Source organism: Bos indicus x Bos taurus, chromosome 17, assembly GCF_003369695.1.
Source record: "Bos indicus x Bos taurus breed Angus x Brahman F1 hybrid chromosome 17, Bos_hybrid_MaternalHap_v2.0, whole genome shotgun sequence".
NCBI classification, from domain to species: Eukaryota; Metazoa; Chordata; class Mammalia; order Artiodactyla; family Bovidae; genus Bos; species Bos indicus x Bos taurus.
The window spans coordinates 42,817,156-42,830,406 of record NC_040092.1 but is presented as its reverse complement, the minus strand read 5'-3'; the positions used below and the strand labels follow the sequence as shown (position 1 = coordinate 42,830,406).

The following is a 13,251-nucleotide window of genomic DNA, read 5'->3' as shown; positions in this document are numbered from 1 at the left end:
GCATTCAGTTGCAGGCATAAATTACTAGGGCATTTAACATGTAATGATAACAGCCACAACTTCCTGAGCACTCAATGTGTACCAGGCACTGGCAAAGGCTATACTTGTACATTTAATTTAATCATCACACTAAGATTATGATACATGTTCTCTTATAGTACCCATTTCATACATGCACAAACTGAAACTTTTATAAATTTAAAAACTATAATCAGGATTTAGAATCAAGTTTTATGTCTGTCTCCAAAGCTCTACTGAAGCTTTGAGTTTCTGGAGAAGCAAATCCTAGAAAAGTTTGAAAATGATTAAAGTATGGTAAGTAAATAAAAGTCTATTTTTTTAAAAAATGGAAAATGATTATTGTAAAAATGTTTGAGGCAATATTAAAAAAAATACTAATTTCTAGGAACTGTTTTTTATTCATTTAATCCTCATAATCACCCATGAGGTAGGTAATATTAATCTCTCCATTTTATATATGAAGAAATGCATTAAAAACAACTTCTAAGGCATAAACAAGTTAGTTAAATAACTTGCCCAGTATCACTTAGGTCGGAAAATTGTACACCTGGAATTTAAACTCAAGCAATCTGGCTCAATAATTCAGTCCCTTAACTACAATACTTTCCTTAATCATGCAAATATCTTTTTGTACCTAAGAAAGGTCAACGTTTTCTTTAATGGAAGCAAAATAAAAATCTTAAAACATGAGAAATGTAAGCAAATTATAAAAGAATATTGCTTGCTAGTTACAGCCACATTGAATTCCTGAGGGAGATTGATGAATCTAATTTTCAGAGGTATTTTTAGTGATTTCTAAGTTCTTCATAGTTAACAACATTTAACAACATAGTTAAGCATTTGTATTTTCTGCAGACTTGAGGAAGAGAAACACTGAAAGTAAAATATGACTGTAAATGATACTGAAGAATAAGATTTTATTTTCTACACCTGTGTTACAGTAACACAATAACAGATTACTGGCTGAGGATAGAGTCGATCTTAAAAGTAAAAAAAAGAACATGTTGGCTGGAGAATGGCCAATGCAGTCAAATGGGATTTAAATTAAAAATCATCACTTGTTTTTTAAAAAACTAATAAACTGAGCTTAAAAAGCGTTGTGTATAAAAAATGTATTGGAATTCCCATTTTATATATGGCTCTTATTTATTAATAGTCATTTTGGAAATGGTTGATTTAGATGGTATTGAGATATTACAGGTTTCAGATTGTGAGCTGTTATATAATATGATTATGAAAAGTGTGAAAGTGTTCATTTCTCTGTCGTTTCTGACACTTTGTAATCCCACGGACTGTAGCCTGCAAGGTTCCTCTGTCCATGGAATTCTCTAGGCAAAAATACTGGGGTGGGTAACCATTCCCTTTTCCCAGGGATCTTCTGGACTCAGGGATCAAATCTGGGTCTCCCACACTGCAAGTAGATTCTCTACTGTCTGAGCCACCAGGGAAGTCCGATTATAATTACAGTACTGAATTAATATCTATTTCACAAAAGAGTATCACAAATAAGTAGTAAAAAGCTTTTAACTTTGGCTAACGTATTGAATTGGAGAAGGCAATGGCAACCCACTCCAATACTCTTGCCTGGAAAATCCCATGGACGGAGGAGCCTGGTAGGCTGCAGTCCATGGGGTCGCACAGAGTCGGACATGACTGAAGCGACTTAGCAGCAGCAACGAATTGAATATAAAGAGAAAATTCTGATGACAGACATCTGCAGATTAACAGGAACCATGACAGAGTGCCAGATTTATGACTGAGATGGTTTGGTATTGTTGACAGAATGTATTCCTTTTAGCAAAATTGTATTTGCGTGAAACAACCTAGAGGATTCAACAAAACAACTGTCAACATCTCGATGAAATTCTAGAAACAAATAAACCTCTAGAAGAATAACAGGAAAACTGGCAGCTTTTAATGAGTTATGTCTGAAAAAATATTTCTCTCACACACAAAATACTATTGCATGGTTACTACTGATTCGTGGATTCCCTGAAGCTACAGGTATCAGGTTAAAAACCCTTCCTTTAGCCCTTTTCCACATTATCATGCTGCAAAACCTTACTCTTATTCCCTTTTTTTCAACTCACTGATGTACCAGGCTTTTAGGAGTGCCAATGTCCTTAGTAAGAGTACAAAGAGGAGGAACTTCAAAGTGGAATTCTGAATACATTTTCTATAGAAATATAATTTTGGGAGGCTAGGTTTCAGCATTTTATTAAACTATACTCTAGGTACACTATGTACCATGTAGGTTCTTTAGATAAGATTACAAAAATCTACTTTATATGTAAAACAAATTTATCCCAAGTACATTCATTTACAAATGATGATGAGGAATGAACATTTGTAAATTCAGGAATGTATTCACAATGATTAGAGTTAAAATGTATTAAGCACTAACCATGCAACAGACACAAGGTAGAATATTTTATAGCACTCTTTTTTTTCTAACTTTTTATTTGATATTGGAGTATAGTTGATTAACAATGTAGTGATAGTTTTAGGTGGACAGCAAAGGGAGTCAGCTACACACATTTATGTATCCATTCCTACCCCAAATTTCCCTCCTAACGAGGCTGTCACTTGAGTTCCCTGTGCTATACAGTAGGTCCTTGTTGGTTATCCATTTTAAACATAACAGTGTTTACAAGTCCATCCCAAACTCCCTAACTATGCCTTTCCACTATTCTCTGCCCCTGGCAACTACAGGTTCATTCTCTAAGTCTGTGAATCTGTATCTATTTTGTCAGTAAACTTATTTGTATAAATTCTTTTTAGATTTTGCATATAAGGGATATCATATGGTTTTCCCCCCCTCTGACTGACTTATTTCATTCATTATGACAGCTCTAGGTGCATCACTGATCCTGCAAATGGCATTATTTCCTTCTTTTTAATGGCTGAGTAATATTCCATTGTATTTCTGTATCACATCTGCATCCATTCCTCTGTTGATGGACATTTAGGCTGCTTCCGTGTCTTGGATGCTGTAAACAGTACTGCAGTGAACACTGGGGTGCGTGTGTGCTTTATTTATTTATTTCTTGGTTGCACTGGGTTTTCATTACTGTATATGCACTTTCTCTAGTTGTGGCAAGTGGGGCCTACTCCTCATTGCGGAGTGCAGTTCTCATTGCGGTAGGTTCTCTCGTTGCGGAGCACTGGCTCTAGGCTTCAGCAGTTGCGGCAGGCGGGCTCGGTAGTTGTGGTGCATGGGCTTTGTTGCTCTGCGGCATGTGCAGTCTTCCCAAATCAGGGATCAAACTCATGTCCCCTGCAGTGGCAGACAGATTCCCATCCACTGATCATCAGGGAAGTCCCAGACCATGCTTTTCTCCAGATATATGTCCAGGAGTGGGATTTCAGGGCCATATGGTGGCTCTATTTTTAGAGGAACCTCTGGACTATTCTCCACAGCCACTGTACCAATTTACATTCCCACCAAGAGTGAAGGAGGGTTCCCTACTCTCCACACTCTCTCCAGCCTTTACTGTTTGTGGTCTGTTTTATTACAGGGATTATCCTGTTTAACCATCAAAACTACCATATGAGGTAGGTAATAAAATTATTGGGCTTCCCTGGTGGCTCAGATGGTAAAGAATCCACCTGCAATGCAGGAGACCTGGGTTCAATGCCTGGGTTGGGAAGATCCATTGGAAAAGGGAACAGCTACCCCCTCCAATACTCTGGCCTGGAGAATTCCATGGACAGAGGAGCCTAGTGGGCTACTATCCACTGGGTCACAAAGAGTTGGACATGAGTGAGCAACTTTCACAAACATACAATACTATTATAACCAGTACAGAACTGAGGAAATTGAAGTTGAGAGAGTTAAATTAAAGTTGTTCAAGGTTACAAGGTAAGGAAAAGACTGGGATTCCCAGTCTTTCCTAATTCCAGATCTTTCTACATCTATCTGACTACAGATCTAGAACTATTACATCTCTATTGCCTCTAGGGGAAAATCCACTTTGAATAAAAACAGTAGTATTTTTTGATCAGAATAAAACAAAGGAAAAGCAAGAGTGATGGAAATGTAGTAGTATTTCATTTTCTACTCATTAAGATTCTCGGAGAAGGCAATGGCACCCCACTCCAGTACTCTTGCCTGGAAAATCCCATGGATGGAGGAGCCTGGTGGGCTGCAGTCCATGGGGTCGCTAAGAGTTGGACACGACTGAGTGACTTCACTTTCACTTTTCACTTTCATGCATTGGAGAAGGAAATGGCAACCCACTCCAGTGTTCTTGCCTGGAGAACCCCAGGGACAGGGGAGCCTGGTGGGCTGCCGTCTATGGGGTCGCACAGAGTCAGACACAACTGAAGCGACTTAGCAGCAGCAGCAGCAGTCATGCAGATTAAAGGACAGTTTCCAAATATATAATCACAAAATTGATACAGAAAAACATGGGGATTGTGGTATATTTCTCCTCTAACAGCAGAACATCTAAGGTGTGTTGCCTTTTTTTTTTTTTTTACTTAATTGCTTAGTAAAAATAATCTCTTCAAAATTTAAAGATGATAAAAAAACCTCCTTGGAACTTAATTCTGAGAAAGTAATTAAGAATTAATATAAAACTTAGGGGAAAATGGGGAAAAGTTACCAGGTCAGTTACTGGTCAACTTACAAGTCAAGAATGGAAATGCTAGGCATGTTTGGGTATACAGTTGACCTTTAAACAATGTGAGAGTTAGGGGCGCTGATGACCCACGCAGTCAAAAATCCAAGTATAACTTGTAGTCTGCCTCCCCTATATGTAGTTTCTCCACATCCACGATTCTGCAACCATGAAGTCAACCAACCGGGGATCATGTAGTACTGTAGTATTTACTACTGAAAAAAAAAAAAATCCACACAATTCAAACCCATGGTGCTCAAGGGTCAAGTGTATGTATATTTGAGACTTGTACACTCCAACATACTTAGACAGTCTGCCTATTAGTTAAAAAAATGCAATCAATGATTCTCAAATACGTACATACTTAAAAAAGCAAATTATGTACCTTTGCCACTATACCATCCTGTTATGTGCATCTGTAAAACACATCCAAAAGAGAAATGAAAGAATGAGATAAAGCTTCTTCATTCACACGATACTGTAAATCAACTATACTCAATAACTATACAAAAAAAAAGGATTCTTCATTTAAAAACCTTTTATGTGATACCAAGTACATAGCAGGGGCTTCTCTGGTATCTCATATGGTAAAGAATCTGCCTGCAATGCAGGAGACCCAGGTTTGATCCCTGGGTCGGGAAGATCCCCTGGAGAAAGGAATGGCAACTCACTCTAGTGTTCTTGCCTGAAGAATCCCATGTACAGAGTAGCCTAGCAGGCTACTGTCCATGGGGTTGTAAAGAGTCGGATACGACTGAGCGACTAACACACACACTCACAGAGCAGACCTGCTAGGGACAGCACTGGGAATAAAGTTCTTGGTCTTATGGAACTTACATTACAAAGACAGACAATGAAGAAATAAATGTTAGGTGTCCAGAAAAAAAAACAGTAATATGCAGAAGGAGAATGAGGAAGGACTATTTAGATAGGGTGGTTAGGTCAAACTTTAAGATATTAGGACACAACTGAGCGTTTATTTTACTAGTTAAAACACAGTACTTTCAAGTATCTTGCTAATTATGATGTTTTCATACTATCATCTGCTATTATCTCAAGGCACCCTTAGAATGAGGTTCATTCTTAAAAATAATGTGAATCTATATTTCAAATAGTCTTGACAATTTCAAATATTCAAATAGTCTTATCTCTATAAATCCATTTAACAGAGCCAACATAAACTATATTTATTATACAGTAATTGAGCAAGGGCTCCAGTCATCCCTTTTCCCCTGTGTTACTCTTACTCTTTTTTCAGGATGCCTTAGTGTCCTGTGATATATAACTGACACTTGGCCAATCATAGGTACCAGAGCCAAGTCATTTAATAAATATCAGTAAAGTTTATTTTCCTATTTTATTTACATAAAGCATATACTTAAGGAGATCCAACCAGTCCATTCTGAAGGAGATCAGCCCTGGGATTTCTTTGGAAGGAATGATGCTAAAGCTGAAACTCCAGTACTTTGGCCACCTCATGCGAAGAGTTGACTCACTGGAAAAGACTCTGATGCTGGGAGGGATTGGGGGCAGGAGGAGAAGGGGACAACAGAGGATGAGATGGCTGGATGGCATCAGCGACTCGATGGATGTGAGTCTGAGTGAACTCTGGGAGTTGGTGATGGACAGGGAGGCCTGGTGTGCTGCGATTCATGGGGTCGCAAGGAGTCGGACATGACTGAGTGACTGAACTGAACTGAAACCTAATATTTTAATACCCCCAAATATCATCTTCAAGATTTAAAAACCTCACTGCTTTAGCCTTCAGAAAAATATGTTTGGAAAAGTTCATATTAAAAACAGCTGATGAACTCATGTCCAGAAATACCTGAAAGAGAAGAGTTCTGTTGGGCTCTTAAAAACTGAGACTTATAATATCCTTGAAAACCTATGTTACAATATACTAAATAGAAGTTTATATTAATTAAAATATATTTACTGATACATAGCTTACTCAGTGAAAAAGAATCACTCTCAAGACACTAAAATGTTAACTGTGGTAATATTAGCAGTTTTTTTTTAAACTTTTGGTTTCTCTATATTTTGTAATTTTCTATAAGAAACATGCATTATTTGTATAATGAAGGTTTGAACAGTACTAAATAATAAAAGTATACATACAAAGTTGGAAAGTCATAAAACCAACTAAAGAATAAATCTTTAAAAACAGCATTAGTCAGGTTAAACCCTTTGATACTAAAAAGTATCAAAGACAACCAAAGAGATATTTAAAGCTATGTTCAGAACAAGAATGAAGAGATGTCTCCTTGAGGTGTAAAGAAAGACGTAAGGTAAGAAGATAGTGAGAGAGCACCTAGTTTTGCCTTCTGAGTTCACTGTCTCTTATCCTCATTTCATATTGCCTAAAGAAAGGAAAAGTTATCAGTAAAACTAGAATATGGAAAACAAGAGAAACTTCAGAACGCTGAGATGGCGATGTACCTTGATTTTCACAAGACAGAAAGTAAATTCCAGAAAACAAAAGCCTTAGAATCTGACTGCCTAGTAAAGTTCCAGAATGATCTAGCACAGTGATTCTGAACCCCACCAGGTTCCAGTTTTCCATACATAATAAATATTTTACAATGCTTCCTTTACTACCTATAAATAGAATACAAAGACAATAACCTCTTCACTAGCTCAAGAAAAGTCAATATAATGCCTTCTTTGCTACATACAAAGAGGAAATAAGAGTTTATAATATGTATTTTTAATTAGTAAATTGGTGAGGTGTGATCACATCAGAGACATAATAGTAATGAATCTGTTGTGTTTAAGATACACACTGACATTTTAAAAAAAGGACTTAATAATTAGTATATCTATACAATCATAATTCAATATTTAAAAATGAAGATGATGTAAGTGGTGATCAAATATGACACACAGAGCTGTTAACATGAGTTTCCACAATGATGAACACCTCTCAGTAAAATTCTGAGCAAAACAAAGTACGGTCTTTCCTCTACTTACACGACAGCTGCATTACTGAAATTAGTGTGTACTAAAATCATGCCCTGGACAGTTTACGTTGATAAGTAAATAATCAAAAACAGGTTTGAGTGCCATAAGAACATCCAGTGGGAGATCTGAGTTATTCCATTGCAGGATATGTCTTTGTTGTACAGGACTGACCATGTACAGGGGCAGCATGATGTTTAGCAGTCCTGGATTTTGCCTTTCATATCACTGCATTTAAGGATTACTCCCCTCTTTGTGCTAAACAAAAAATTCCTCACAAGTTTCCCCAAATGCCCCTAGATGGCAATATTATCCCTGTTGTGAATTACTAATCTTTTAACATAGGATATACCATGTGTATTGATAACAAGGCTTTGTATGTACTAGGAAACATTTTCTTAAAATTCTGCTTAAAGAAAGCTGGAGCCATAATACTATTCAGAATGGTCTCAATTTACAAGAGCCATATTGAATGTGTGTGTGCATGTACTCAGTCTTCAGAGGTGTCCTATTTTTGCAACCCAAAGGACTGATGTTGAAGCTGAATCTCCAATACTCTGGCCACCTGATGTGAAGAGCTGACTCATTTGATAGGACCCTGATGCTAGGAAAGATTGAGGGCAGGAAGAGAAGGGGATGATAGAGGATGAGATGGTTGGATGGCATCACCGACTCAATGCACATGGGCTTGGGTAGGCTCTGGGAGTTGGTGATGGACAGAGAAGCCTGGCGTGCTGTGGTTCATGGGGTCACAAAGAGTCAGACACAACTGAGTGACTGAACTGAACTGAACTGATGGACTGTAGCCCGAGAGGCTCCTCTGTCCATGGGATTTTCCAGGCAAGAATACTGGAGTGTGTTGCCATGCCCTCCTCCAGGGGATTTTGTAGATCCAGGGACCCAACCAAGTCTCTTGCACTGCAGGCGGATTCTTTACTGCTGAGCCACCAGAGAAGCTTCATATTTAACATATTTAGGTTTAAATATTACAAAAAACATTTAAAATATAAAATGATTTAGCATTGGTCAGCACAATCTTTCCAGAATATTTAACTTTACCTCACTAAATATTTAAAGCATATTAGTAAATAATAAAGAGGCTCCTACTTCTCTGAAGAGAAATGGGAAGCTTGCTCTGATAAAATAAATGGAAGTGAAAAGATGTGAGCCATTAACTATGAAAGATCTAAATTAAGCTCCCAGACAGGGCACACTATATCCACAGTATAGATTATGCCTTAAGAGTCTATATCCTCAACCCTAAATACTCTGCTTGCAGGGTCTTAGTTCCCCCACCAGAGATCGAACTTCTGTCCCCCTGAAGTGGAAGCCTGGAGTCCTAACCACTGAACCACCAGGGAATTCCCAGGAATCCTTTTTTTATAAGAGGAAACGTAACCTATCTTAGACTTAGGAGTGAAAGAAAGGCCTGCACTTGAGTTGAACCCACTTCACATCTTGTTCAGAATATACAACAAATAGGCCTATTTCCCTTTTTAAAATTCTTATAGATGTTTCAATTGAATCCAACTATATATGGGAGGCTCAGATGGTAAAGAATCTGCCTGCAATGCAGGAGACCCTGGTTCAGGAAGATCCCCTGGAGAATGGAATGATATTCTTGCCTGGAGAATCCCATGGATAGAGGAGCCTGTCGGGCTACAGTCCACAGGGTCACAAAAAGTTGGACAGGAGTGAGCGACTAATACTACACTATACAGCTCAAAGTTTCTGATCAATTTATCCTCTATTCACTTAGCTAACTTAGAAGCCAGTCTGCAAGGTGAGGGCAATGAATGATTAACAAGGCATTTTCATTATTCCTTAAAATCATTTCAATATTAACGGGAAAAACTCCACAATGAACCAAAATATCAAAATTTTACATAAAAACAGAGCCTGATGCAAAAAAAGAAAACTGATCCTGTCTCTACTTAGAGTTTTTACATTGCTCACCATAGGTTTTTCTCATTAATTTTGATTTCTAAAAATACTGCATTAAAATAGTTTGTTTCTAGACTGAGGTTCCCATGAGGCACAGTGGCAAAGAATCCGCCTGCCAATGCAGGAGACACCTTCGATCCCTGGTGGGGAAGATCCCCTCTAGAAGGAAATGGCAACCCACTCCAGTATTCTTGCCTGGAGAATCCCATGGACAGAGGCACCCGGCAGGGCTACAGTCCATGGAGTAGCGAAGAGTCGGACACAACTAAGCACACACGCACCACTGAGGTTTTTTGGCATCTTCCTAAAACATGTGTAGACGTGAGTGCCTGTTAAGCTTCAACCCCAGGGAGTCTTCAGTAGTTCCTGAGAACAAACAAGCTCTTTTCACTGAATACGTACTAGAAAGGCCCCAGTGCTTCTCTATTTGGCATGCTGCTGCTGCTGCTGCGTCGCTTTAGTCATGTCCGACTCTGTGCGACCCCATAGATGGCAGCCAACCAGGCTTCCCGTCCCTGGGATTCTCCAGGCAAGAACACTGGAGTGGGTTGCCATTTCCTTCTCCAATGCAGGAAAGTGAAAAGTGAAAGTGAAGTCTCTCAGTCGTGTCCGACTCTAGCGACCCCATGGACTGCAGCCTACCAGGCTCCTCCGCCCATGGGATTTTCTAGGCAAAAGTACTAGAGTGGTGTCATTGCCTTCTCCATTTGGCATACTTGTCTTAAACATGTTATTTCAGCAAATATTTCAGAACCTTAAAGCACTTATTAACATACAGCCAAGTGCCTAATGGCATCTCCCCCAATCCTGGGAGGTCAACCATTTCCCTCTTGAGCCAGGTAGAGGCGCACTGGGGTGCAAGGCCTACTAGGAAGGAGAAATGTAGAGGAAAGAGAAGGTGGTGATCCCTCCTGCCCAAGGACTGCTCACGTGTAGGCCTTCTTGACCCTGGGAAAGCAGAGCCTCATAGACTGGTTAAGAAATTGTATTATCCCAGGCACAGAAATCAACTCCCGACACACACAGCCCTGGTGCCCGCGCAGCGTCCCCTCCTGGCTCACCCACTCCCTTTTCCCAGAAGCTGACCCTGCGCGGAGGGAAGGTTGGAGCATACGCACCCTGCTCACGGGGAATCCGCACCAGGCAGTCCACGATGCCTTTGTACTGCGCCTCAGGGCTGATCTGCTTGGACGACGCCTGGACCTGCAGCAGCAGCTTCACACGCTCGATGGGCGCCACCGTCGTCTTGGACACAGCCGCCGCCACCCCGCCTGCCAGCAGGTCCTTCCCGAAGGATGTGGCGTCAAAAAGCCGCTTTTCCACCTTCTTCTCTTGCTTCCTCTTCGGAGGTTCACGCTGCATGGTGGAACAACTGACGTAAAAACGGGTAGCAGAAGCTCAAAATAAGAGCCGGAGACACGCGAGGACGAAGCCGACAACCGCTTCAGCGTAGTCCTGGCGGGAAAGCCGCGCTCAGGACGCTGGGAGAAGGTCGCGCCAGGGGCGGGGAGCTGCGCAGGTGCCTCCAACCGCCTCCAGCCAGTGGAGCCGGTCACGTGACTCCCAACACGTGGCTCTTAAGCGCGGTACTGTCTACGCAAGTAGAGGTGCTTGGCTGCGCTTGCAGCGGCGGACAGGACTGGGAGGCTGTGAGTTCTCACATGGGAAGGGATCCGGGAGAGCCAGGCCTGTAAAAAGAGATTTAGTAGCCCAAACACGACAGAGCAGCAAAATCAACCGTGTAGGACTAACCAAGTTTAGTTTTGGTTCCTAGAGTAACCCTTGCACTTTCTATTAGAAATCGCTTTAAAATCTTCTCCTTTAAATGTAGCAGGGGTCTTCTGTCTAGTCACTGTGTCAGTGTCTGGTTTTACTGACTGTACCCCCATAACATAATTCAACACATTTCTCTCTCCTGTATTTTATTTAATTTGGTAATTCTATCTAGAGCAGTGGTGTTCAGTCAGACGAATGCACAAATTAGAGGTGTTGTTAGGGGTTGGAGGAAGACACGGGTTTGTGCCCGGCTGTCTGTGCTTGAATTTGAATTCCCCAGGTAATTTTAATGTGCAGAGTTGGGAACGTGTTCTAGAACAGCGGTTCACAAGCTGATTTTAGGATACCTTTTCACTCTTCATGTAGAAGGCTGCAAAGAAGCTTCTGTTTTTATGTTATATATTGATATTATTTCAGAAATTGTAACAGAAAATTTAAAAAATCTCATTTAAAATAACAGTAAACCCCTACATAAGTAACATTTTTATATTAAAGAACAATTATTTTGCCAACAAAAAATGTAGTGAGAACAGCCTTGTTTTATATTTTTTTAAGTCTTTTTAAATGTCTGGCTTAATAAAAGCCTGATTTACACAGCTGCTTTTGCATTCCGTTTGCTGCAATAGTGCCCAACATGTATGTAACTGCTGGAAAACTCCACTACACACTAATGAGGGAATGTGTGAAAGAGGCAAAAAATGTCCTATTATTATTAATAAAGAAATATATTCTGAATTCCTCTTTACAACTTGTTTGATGGTTTCTACTATAGGAAGGAAGCTTCCATTTTATCATCTCGTACTCTGCAGGACTTGCAGTCTTTAAACACATCTATAAAATGTGAGATGAGTTACTGGCTTTTTTGAACTTTAGTTTGCATTTTTAAATTTATTATCCCAAGTGTGTTGTAACACTTTTAATAGTACTTGTCACTAGTAAAAAGCCAAATATTTTGGCCAGAAGCATTCCAGAGCAGGAATTTTGTTAATCTTTTGGTGACCTCATAAAACTAGTTGGCAAGTCCTACTGGTACCATGTCTGATGCTACCTTCCTTTTCTTGGCGGCTCACTTGACTCAACTGGTTTTTCAGCCTGAGTTTCTTTGTATATTGTATGCTGCTGACATATTCTTTCTAAAGTAATTTCATTTATCATTATTCCTAGCTTGAAAAATTTAAAATTTTCTCACTGCATTGACTTCAAAATCCTTTGTGAAATCCATAACAAATTCAAGAAATGATGGGCATTTTATCTGCAAAGATCTGGAAAATTAAAGACTTCATTCTCTTTTATGGTAATTTAAAGCACTTAGAAAGAAATTTAAAGGGGGAACTTCCCAAATCACACTCCAAGCAAGAATGTCTCTTTAAGGTGCCAAAAGAAGTTTAAAGGAACCATCTCTGGTCACAGGAAACATAAGTTATTTTCAGAAGTCAGAAAAGCCTGCTGCTGCTCCCCAAGGCAATTTTCTCTCCCTTGCCTTTTTGCCCCGCCTTCTGCCCTCCCCTGACGTGACTCTGTAGTTAACAGTGTTTATAGCATGTTCCTTTATGATATCCTCAAGCTTACTTTTGACATATATTCTTTGTTAGAAGACAGCAAAAGTGAAAGTACTTAGAAGTGTAGCTTTTTTTTTGACCCTATTAAAGAGCTCTGAATCATCTCTTTTCAATAGATTAAGCTGCAAATATTTATTTTAATTTGCTGCTTTGCATTTTATTTACTGAATGAAAAAAGTTCTGGTGATTTATATGTTGATATTAAAAATAGAGAGTCTCAGGGCCTTTGCACTGTTCACTTTTTCCTTAGGAATCAGCTTGGTTAGTTTCCCCACTTACTGCAGATCTGAGGCCATCCAAGCAACCCTTTCCCTAGCCACCCTGTCTCTCACACTTCATACTCCATTTTCTTGCTTCACTCTTTCTTT

At 39.6% G+C, this 13,251-nt stretch overlaps 1 protein-coding gene across 1 annotated transcript in view; it reads right to left on the bottom strand.

Moving 5' to 3' along the window:
- The window catches only part of SLC25A31 (solute carrier family 25 member 31), a 28,632-nt gene extending 17,247 nt beyond the window's left edge, over window positions 1-11,385 (bottom strand). Inside the window, exon 1 of the mRNA XM_027567312.1 lies at window positions 10,667-11,385. Within this exon, the coding sequence (XP_027423113.1) occupies window positions 10,667-10,910 (244 nt within the window). The 5' untranslated portion in view covers window positions 10,911-11,385. The remainder of the gene's footprint in view (window positions 1-10,666) is intronic.
- Between the last annotated feature and the right edge of the window lie 1,866 nt (window positions 11,386-13,251).